This window comes from Sorex fumeus, unplaced genomic scaffold (genome assembly GCF_029834395.1).
Source record: "Sorex fumeus unplaced genomic scaffold, SorFum_2.1 ptg000045l, whole genome shotgun sequence".
Lineage (NCBI taxonomy): Eukaryota > Metazoa > Chordata > Mammalia > Eulipotyphla > Soricidae > Sorex > Sorex fumeus.
The window spans coordinates 15,476,415-15,486,630 of NW_026606102.1; the positions used below are offsets into that span (position 1 = coordinate 15,476,415).

The 10,216-nt window shown below is 48.1% G+C and overlaps 1 protein-coding gene across 4 annotated transcripts in view; it reads right to left on the reverse strand.

Annotated features, from left to right (window-relative positions):
- The window catches only part of OSBPL9 (oxysterol binding protein like 9), a 180,849-nt gene extending 170,919 nt beyond the window's left edge, over positions 1–9,930 (reverse strand). For 2 of the 4 annotated variants that reach the window (XM_056122452.1, XM_056122451.1), the window contains exon 1: positions 9,801–9,930. In XM_056122452.1, the coding sequence (XP_055978427.1) occupies positions 9,801–9,911 (111 nt within the window). In that variant the 5' untranslated portion in view covers positions 9,912–9,930. The remainder of the gene's footprint in view (positions 1–9,800) is intronic. The other 2 variants (XM_056122448.1, XM_056122447.1) reach the window with 1 other exon arrangement.
- Positions 9,931–10,216: the final 286 nt, after the last annotated feature.

The window sequence follows — 10,216 nt, forward strand, 5'->3', positions numbered from 1 at the left end:
AGGTACATTGAAGACAAAGTGGGCAAACCCTCCATGACATTGAAGCTAATGGTATCTTCAAAGATGTCACACCACTGGCTAAGCAAGTGAAAACAAAGATAGACAAATGAGACTATCTTAAAATCAGAAGCTTCTGCACCTCAAAAGAAACAGTGACCAAAATCAAAGACAGTCTACAGAATGGGAAAGGATATTCGCCCAATACACATCTGACCAGGGATTGATATCAAGGGTATAAAAAGTACTGGTTGAACTCCACAAGAAGAAAACATCCAACCCCATCAAAAAATGGGGGGATGAAACAAACAGAAATTTTCTCAAAGAAGAAATCCGAATGGCTAAAAGGCACATGAGAAAATGCTCCACATCATTAATCATCAGGGAGATGCAGATCAAAACAACAATGAGATATCATTTCACACCACAGAGACTGGCCCACATCCAAAAGAACAAAAGCAAACGGTGTTGGTGCGGATGTGGCAAGAAAGGGACCCTCCTTCACTGCTGGTGGGAATGCCAACTGGTTCAGCCCTTTTGGAAAACAGTATGGACGCTTCTCCAAAAATTAGAAATTGAGCTCCTATTTGACCCAGCAATACCACTCCTGGGAATATATCCCAGAGAGGCAAAAAAGTAGTCGAAGTGACTTCTGCACTTGTGTGTTCATTGCAGCACTGTTTACAATAGCTAGAATCTGGAAAAAACCTGAATGACCAAGAACAGATGACTGGTTAAAGAAACTGTGGTACATCTACACAATGGAGTACTATGTAGCTGTTAGAAAAGATGAAGTCATGAAATTTATATACAAGTGGTACTACATGGAAAGTATCATGCTAAGTGAAATGAGTCAGAAAGAGAGGGACAGACATAGAAAGACTGCATTCATCTGGGAAACATAAAGTAACAAAATAGGAGACTAACACCCAAGAATAGCTGAGGAAAATACCAGGATAAGTACCATGGCCTTCCATGGCTTGAAGGCCAGCCATATACACTAGGTGAAAAGGCATCTCAGATAGAGAAAGGAGCACCAAATAGAGGGTGGTCAGAGGATCCTCCCAGAATGGGAGATGCGTGCTGAGAGTAGACTTTAGACCAAACATGACTGCCACTCAATGCCTCTTTTTTTAATCACAGCACCCAAAAGGAGAGAGAGAACAAAGGGGAATGCCCTGCCACAGAGGCAGGGTAGGATGGGGGTGGGAGGGATTATTGGGATCGGTGGTGGTGGAGAATGGGCACTGGTGGAGGGATTTCAATCACTGTATAACTGAAACCCAAGGACAAAAATTTGTAAATCTACAACTGTACCTCAAAGTGTTTCACTAATAAAAATCTAAAAAAAAAATATCAGCGGAAAGTCTGAAGACCTCAATAGGTGGAGTACATGCTTTGTATTAGGGAAGCCTGGGTTCAAGCCTCAGCACCCCACATCCCCTGCACAACAGCAGAGGCAACACCCAAGCACGGAGTCAGGAGCAAGCCCTCAGCAACAGCAGGTGCAGCCAGAACCCAAAAGCATCATAACAAATGTTATCAGTAAAATCCAGAATAAGGAAATCCTACAGAACAAATGATCTGGTTTCTTCAACAAAAAAACAATAAAGTAACTGAATGTTCAGTTTCCTTAGTTGTACCAATTGCTAAACAAAATTTGAGTATTCTTTATAGATAGGTCATCATTTAAAAATTTTTACTTTTTACTTTACTGTTTATTTGTTGAAGAAACCAGATCATTTGTTCTGAAGCATAATGGGTGATACTTATAAAGCACTATTATTTAGCTATAATAATGGTATGATACCATTTCTTTGAAGAAATCTTACCTTTTCTTTTTATTTTGAGCCACACCCAGTGATGTTCAGGAGTTATTCCTGGCTCTGCACTCAGAAATTTCCCCAGTTGGTGCTCAAGGGACCATATGGAATGCTATGACTGAATCCAGGTCCACCACATGCAAGACAAGTGCCCTACACACAATACTATCGTTCCGGGTCCCTAGAGGTCTTAACTTTTAGGGTAGAGTGGATAAGGGCAAGCTTTGCCCTTCACAAACCTGATCCATATTCAACCCTCAGCACCACATACAATCCCCTGAGCCCCATTAGAGACCAGGAGTAAGCCCTGAGTAAACCCCAGAAGTGGTCCCAAGCCCACTTCCACCCCAATCTTTTTTTTTTTTTTTAGTGAGACACCATGAGGTACAGTTGTAGACTTACAAATTTTTGTGCTTGGGTTTCAATTATACAACGATCAAATACCCATCCCTCCACCAGTGCCCATTTCCCACCACCACGGATCCCAGTATCCCTCCCACCCCCCATCCCCCCATCCCACCCCGCCTCTGTGGCAGGGCATTCCCTTTTGTTCTCTCTCTCTTATTAGGTGTTGTGGTTTACAAAAGAGGCAATGGGTGACAATCATGTTTGGTCTATAGTGTACTTTCAGCATGCATCTCCCATCCTGGGAGGATCCTCCCAACACCCTTTATTTGGTGCTCCCTTCTCTATCTAAGCTCCCTTTTTCCCTAGCATGTGTGGCTGGCCTCCAACCCATGGAGTAAAATTCCTGGTACTAATCTCGGCCATTCTTGCCACCCCAATCTTTTTAAGTTAAATAAAATATGGGGATCTTAACTTTCAGAGATAAATTCTAAAATACAAATTATATGATACATCTGGGATGTTTTAACCCAATCGGGGAAAGAGCTGATGGGAATATTTCTTTTAAAGTCTGGGCATAAGCTAGATAAAAAAAAAAAATTTCTTCTTTTATATATATTTAAGTTTTTCTACAATGAAAGTGTCTGCTATAGGGCCAGAGATACAGTTTAGATGGTAAGGTATATGGCCTTGAACATGGCTGACCCAGGTTCAACCCCGGCATCCTACATGGGGTGGTGCCCCATCCACATGGGTGGTTCCCCAAGCACCACCAGGCGTAATTCCAGAGTGCAGAGCCAGGAGTAACCCCTGAGCATCACTGGGTACGGCCCAAAAACAAAGCAAAAAAAAAAGCCAAAAAAAGTTTTAACTATAATAAAATGTTTATAACACATAATGCCTCTCCTCTGCCCTGGGAGTAAAGTTCATATTCTTCAGCTCAGTTTCCCAGGAAAGCTCTTCACTTATCCCCAGTCCACTGTGACACTGCCCTTCTCAACGCCCCAAATGCCAAGACTGACAAGCTTCTCTTCTCTTACTCCCTACTCCTCCAAAAACATGTATTCCCCGGCGGGCTCGAGCACTTTCTCTCTCCACTCACGTGGCTAATCTTTGCTAAGCCTGCGGTGAGGAAGCCTTTCCGGACCCTGAAGACACAGTTAAGTAACCATTCCTCACAGCAGTTCTGCCTTGCTCACCAAGCAGTGGACTCAAAAATCGCCCATGCATGCCTGATTTTCATCCCTGGCATATAGTAATCGGCAAAAATGTGATAAATCAACAAAATATATGTTCTCTAACCTTTCAACTTTTCCAACATCTGTACCTCCCTCAACTTTCCCTGCCTCTTCATCTCCCTTTGTGATTTTGCTTCACATAATGGTCGGCTGTTACAAAGTGTTTTCAATGTTCTATTCTGAACCGCTCCCAACCTCATCTAATAATAAAAATGAAATTCACAGGACCAGAGAGTAGTATACATGGTAAGGCACTTGCCTTGCTTGTTGCTGCTTTGGACCCAACCCTGGTACTATGCCCAGCACTGGATATAGTACCAAGTACCCAGCCTCTGAGCATACCCTGTGAGTGGCCCACCCCATCCCCCACAAAAATCAAAAGACAAAATCCAATTTATAAATTCTATGCCACAATCATACCGATCTTCATCTCCAGGCATGCTTTATGGCTTCAAATATCTAAAGCATTTGATCACTTATCTCCCACCCACACCTTTACCCTACAGCTGCTTAGAATTTCTCAAGAATGTTCCTCACATTCTAAACTCCCCAACTTCGGGGGCAGGGCAGAAACACCCTACTCAGGAGTAAGGTCTAGCTCTGCATTCAGGGATCACTCCTGGCAGTGCTTTGGAGACCATATGGGATGCCAGGGATGGAACCTGGGTGGACTGCACACAAGACAAGTGCCCAGCCTACCAGCTTCCGCTCCAAGATCCCTAATTTATGCGACTTTCCCTTCTTTGAAATGCGCCCTTGTCTTCTAACCTTATCCTTTGGGTCCCACCTCAAATGTCTTTTTGGCCTTTCCCAGGCAACACTCCCATTGCACACTAAAAAGTCTATTTTCATTTTTTTTCTTTCAGGGTGGGGCTGTCAAGCTATGCTTGAGGGGGCTGAGAACCACTTCCTAAAATACTCAGATGAGCTGTGGAGACCTGATATACTGGGGTCTGGTGATGCAGTGCTGCTTAGACCCAGGGGTGTTTTGAGACCAGCAGGACTCAAGGCAAAACTGAGGGGGTCATGTGGTGCCAACGGTTGTACTCGGGTTTCACACATGTAAGGCATGTGCTCTAACCCTTTGAGTTATCTCCTTGGCCTCCTGCACTTATTTCTATTGTAGAATTTGTCATATTGATTTGAAATTATGTTTAGATGTCTGATTGCTAGACTGTAACTTTCTATTTCATGCTTACACCTTCAGCATATCTACCACAAAGTCAGTTGAGTGAACTATGTTAAATTGCTAATAATTAAGAGGCACATTGAGATTAAAAATGACTGCCTAAACCTACTTTCCAAAGATAATCAGATTTTGTTTCTTTAGAGGGCAGAATAAAATTCAGCTCCTTTAAAAAAAATAAAAGATCCAGATTATAAAAACAAAGGAAGTAGAGTTTTAAAAGACTTTCCATTCCCAGAGCCTAAGTGTGGGCCTGGAACTCGGCCCAGGGAAGACTCAGACTTAAGTGAGGTTCACGTAAATCTCCTCAGCACACCACAATCCCTGGGTTCCTAACCAAACCCTGTGATAATCTCAGTATCAAGTCTCAGGACAGAACAACTCTAAAACAAAACCACTCTAGCTTAACTCAAGGTTTTCATGGCTAATCTCACACAGACGTAATCACAGAATCAAACAGAACCCAAGAGATTTGGGAAACAATGGTTTGCTACTTGTTGTTCTGTTTAAAAGACCTGACAATGCATTCTGATATTCCTCCTGAAAGATGAAGCTCTAAGTTATCAATTATATGTAACTTATTAATTAACGGGAACCTTTATATCAGACTGAAACAATATTCAAGTGTCCAGAGCGCATTACCAACATTCCAGTGTCTCCCCATTCCCTAATACCTAGCCTTCCTAATCTTTTCTGAACCTCATCTAATTTACAACTGAGTAACATTTTATTTTCACAAGAGGGTACAGTGTGTCTTTTGCTGTTGTCCTGCCCCCACCTCTCCAAGCAAATACTTTACCATGGAAGAACTTAAAAAGAAAAAAAAAACTTTTAAATAGCCATTAGTGAGTAATATGATACCTCCTCCCTGGCAAGGGTGCTGTTTTATAGAATATAGTCTCGGAAGGGAAGTTAAGAATTGGGAGGAAAAGGGGTCGGGAGAGTACATGAAAAACCTGTATTTGGCCAGTAAAGCAAGAGTTGCCAGGACACTCAGAAATTAAAAGATCTAAGAGGAGAGGAAAATTAAAAATATACCAGAGACAGCTGCTCCTCTCTGGAAAGAAAGATGGCGGCCGCACGGGAGCCTTGTGGAAAGCGGGTTTGAGCCGGGCTCGGGGGAGCGGCGGGGACCTCATGGGAAGGGGGGCTTTGTGGGCCGTCCCCCACGCCCCACCAAGGTCGCCAGCTGCCCCCCACGAGCGGCTCTCCGGCACGGCCACGGCCCCGGAGGCACAAGGACTTAGCACAGAGAACCAGCCGCTTGGAGCAGAAAAGCAAATGGACTTGTGTTGATCCGCGCCACCAAGCCTGCCCGGAGGGGGAAGGGCGTTGACCAGCCCGCCTGCTCCTCTCTGGAAAGAAAGATGGCGGCCGCACGGGAGCCTTGTGGAAAGCGGGTTTGAGCCGGGCTCGGGGGAGCGGCGGGGACCTCATGGGAAGGGGGGCTTTGTGGGCCGTCCCCCACGCCCCACCAAGGTCGCCAGCTGCCCCCCACGAGCGGCTCTCCGGCACGGCCACGGCCCCGGAGGCACAAGGACTTAGCACAGAGAACCAGCCGCTTGGAGCAGAAAAGCAAATGGACTTGTGTTGATCCGCGCCACCAAGCCTGCCCGGAGGGGGACGGGCGTTGACCAGCCCGCCTGCTCCTCTCTGGAAAGAAAGATGGCGGCCGCACGGGAGCCTTGTGGAAAGCGGGTTTGAGCCGGGCTCGGGGGAGCGGCGGGGACCTCATGGGAAGGGGGGCTTTGTGGGCCGTCCCCCACGCCCCACCAAGGTCGCCAGCTGCCCCCCACGAGCGGCTCTCCGGCACGGCCACGGCCCCGGAGGCACAAGGACTTAGCACAGAGAACCAGCCGCTTGGAGCAGAAAAGCAAATGGACTTGTGTTGATCCGCGCCACCAAGCCTGCCCGGAGGGGGAAGGGCGTTGACCGGCCCGCCTGCTCCTCTCTGGAAAGAAAGATGGCGGCCGCACGGGAGCCTTGTGGAAAGCGGGTTTGAGCCGGGCTCGGGGGAGCGGCGGGGACCTCATGGGAAGGGGGGCTTTGTGGGCCGTCCCCCACGCCCCACCAAGGTCGCCAGCTGCCCCCCACGAGCGGCTCTCCGGCACGGCCACGGCCCCGGAGGCACAAGGACTTAGCACAGAGAACCAGCCGCTTGGAGCAGAAAAGCAAATGGACTTGTGTTGATCCGCGCCACCAAGCCTGCCCGGAGGGGGACGGGCGTTGACCAGCCCGCCTGCTCCTCTCTGGAAAGAAAGATGGCGGCCGCACGGGAGCCTTGTGGAAAGCGGGTTTGAGCCGGGCTCGGGGGAGCGGCGGGGACCTCATGGGAAGGGGGGCTTTGTGGGCCGTCCCCCACGCCCCACCAAGGTCGCCAGCTGCCCCCCACGAGCGGCTCTCCGGCACGGCCACGGCCCCGGAGGCACAAGGACTTAGCACAGAGAACCAGCCGCTTGGAGCAGAAAAGCAAATGGACTTGTGTTGATCCGCGCCACCAAGCCTGCCCGGAGGGGGAAGGGCGTTGACCGGCCCGCCTGCTCCTCTCTGGAAAGAAAGATGGCGGCCGCACGGGAGCCTTGTGGAAAGCGGGTTTGAGCCGGGCTCGGGGGAGCGGCGGGGACCTCATGGGAAGGGGGGCTTTGTGGGCCGTCCCCCACGCCCCACCAAGGTCGCCAGCTGCCCCCCACGAGCGGCTCTCCGGCACGGCCACGACTCCAGGGCACAGAAACCAATCTCTTAACTAGCTAACTTTTAATAGAAATTCTTCCAGGGTCAATAAGTAAAATAGCAGAAATTCAAAACCGCGCGGCCGCGATAGCGGCCGCGCGACCTCATTTTATTCTTAAACCAAGTTGTAGAAAGCAAATCATTTCACAACGCTGTTTCAGCATGTCTGATTGGGGGGGGGGGGGGGGGGGTGGGTCGTAAGCTCTAAACAATAGTTGTGCATCTTCTATCGAAATAATCTATCTAGTCAAAGTAGATAGAGTATCAACTAGAACTCATCTGCCTCACAATAATTGGGAGGGGTGGGAGGTGGGGGTCTATTGGGGTTCGGGGTTAAAAATGAGTATTGGTAAAGGGAAATGTGTTCGGTATCTACATGACTGAGACCTAAACCCGAAAGCTCTGTAACTTTTCCCACAGTGATTCAATAAATAAATAAATTATATAAAAAAAAAAATAAATAAAATAAAATAAAAAAGAAAAAAGAAAAAAAAAAATATATACCAGAGACAAGAAAAAGGCTGATTCTTTCTGAGCTAAGAGTTCCTAAGAAACTGAGCTCCAGGCCTCTCCAGTACCATGTTTGATTCACACCCTCACAAATTTGGGATTTGCAGAAGAACTTAACTTCAGTGTGTCACTCACTGAAATTAGTTTACCTTAAATAGATGGGTAAAGTCAGTGAGGTTTTCTGATTTATCACATCTATTAAAAGTCAGACTTACCCTTCACTTACTTTAACAATAGGATTTCACAGTTTGAGAGTTTTCAGAACATTACTTTCAGCATATAAATGCCTCTCTATTTAGAGTCTACCTAAAGATAATATAAAAACACTGTATTTAGGGGCTGGAGTGATAGCATAGAGGGTAGGGCTTTTGCCTTGTATGCGGCCAACCCAGGTTCGATTCCCAGCATACCAAACAGTCCCCCGAGCACTGCCAGGAATAAGTCCTGAGTGCATGAGCCAGGAGTAACCCTGTGCATTGCCCGGTGTGACACATAAAGGAAAAAAAAAACCCCACTGTATTTAAATCTCATTCATGTTTGGTCTTTTTTTCCCTTTACAAAGAATGTAGAGAAAGTTAAGCTGACAGTTTCTTGTTTAGTTTTTTTTTTTTACTTTCTTGTGACTCACAACTTTCCTGTTTGAAGGTGCAGTGGAAGTCACAAGGAAATTTGAAATCCTGATTACACCACTTACAGCTAGCTTTGCCATCTTCGGTAGGCCTCTTAAAAGCCTGGAGTCTCAAATTCCAAAACTATAAAACCGGGATATAAAATAGGGATAATGAATACCTACTTTGCAGAGTTATTGTGCATAAAATGAATTAAGAAAACCACCAAACAGAATATGAACTCTAGAGAAAAGAATGGTGACTTCTCGATCTCTGTCAAAGTCTTGTTCACATGTACATGTACATGTATTTACATTCCCACACACCCCTCGCCTAAAGCAATAATAATTAACATTAGGTTGGGAGTTCAATAAACCTTTTTAAATGAACCAATACGAGTGTCCCCACTCCATTAACCTTTCTTCCATGATGATAATTGTTTGCCTCTTATCTTGTACTATTTTCTAAAGCCTTGACGAGACTCAACTTGTTCTTTTAAGCAGTCTCCTCCCTCTCCTTGGCTATGATTAACTCTACACCATTCAGACAATGCACCTTTGGGAGTAATTTCGCTAATACCACCCACTTTCCACTTCGAGTGCCACGGGGGTGGAAGGGATAGAACACAAAATTCACAGCCATGCATGCACGAGCCCACAGTCCCAGATTCGTGGTAACCGCGCCGAAGCCCTTGAAATTAGCTCTCCGGGCATGCAACTTTCCGAGGCCGCCGCACGATTCATCCTGACTCGCGTGGGGGAAACCGCCTGCTCTCAAAAGTTCATGCGTGGACTGCACTCGCCCTCCGCTCCGAACAGCCCGTCACTGAGGCTGGAGGGAGAGGTGGAAACGTGGGGGGGCCCGTGTCGCGGGAGAGCCCTCGCACCGGGCCGAGGTTTTGCTCGGAGAAAGCAGCGAGCTTCCAAGACTGGAGGGAAGTGAAGGGGCGCGGTCGCCTACGGGGCTCGGGGTTGCAGTGTTAAGTCCCCGACAAAGTAGAGGCTCGCACGGAACGGAGCGACCAGGCCCTTGGAAACGATGATTACGACCACCCTCACGCAACAGACCCCAACAGACTGCGTCGGACCCCGCCACCGCCGAAGAGAAGTCCCGGGGGTGCAAAAATAGGCGGCTCGCCCCCAACCTATAAATCAAAACCCTGGAGTCTGCTTATTGGCTGCGCCGGCATCGCCTTCGCCCTCATTGGTCATGCCGGACGTAAGACCCTCCCCACCGAGGGAACCCTTTCGTACGGCGGCACCCCCAGCCCGGCAAGCTCGAGCCGGCTTCCCAAAAGCCCGCCCCCTCCCCCCAGGTCCCAAGACCCTCGGGGCGTTTGGAGCTGTGCCCCCCGGGGACTCACCGTGTAGTAGGAGAGCAGCCCCGCGTTGTAGTCGAGCACAAACCAACGGTACTGCCAGCCTTTCATCACATTAGTCCATTTGCTCAGCGGCCCCTCCATGATGGACGCCATCTTGGGAGCCGCCAATGACAACAAACGGCCTGACGTCACTCGCCTATAAGGCACTCAGCATGCGGGGGCGGGGCCTGCGGCGCCCGGGGGCGGGGCGGGGGCGGGGCCCGCGGGAGGCGGCTCCTTGTGGTCCCGTGGACCCACGCCCCTCGAGCGCGCTTTCCTGGAGCCCGTAGCGTGGAGGACTCTGAATGCAAACTGCTATCGTCGCTATTTGTTAACAAAAATAACTTTAATAAGGCTTTCAAAGCCTTTATGCATTCATAAAGTTCGAAAGCTACTTGTTTTGCGCTAGATATTTTTAG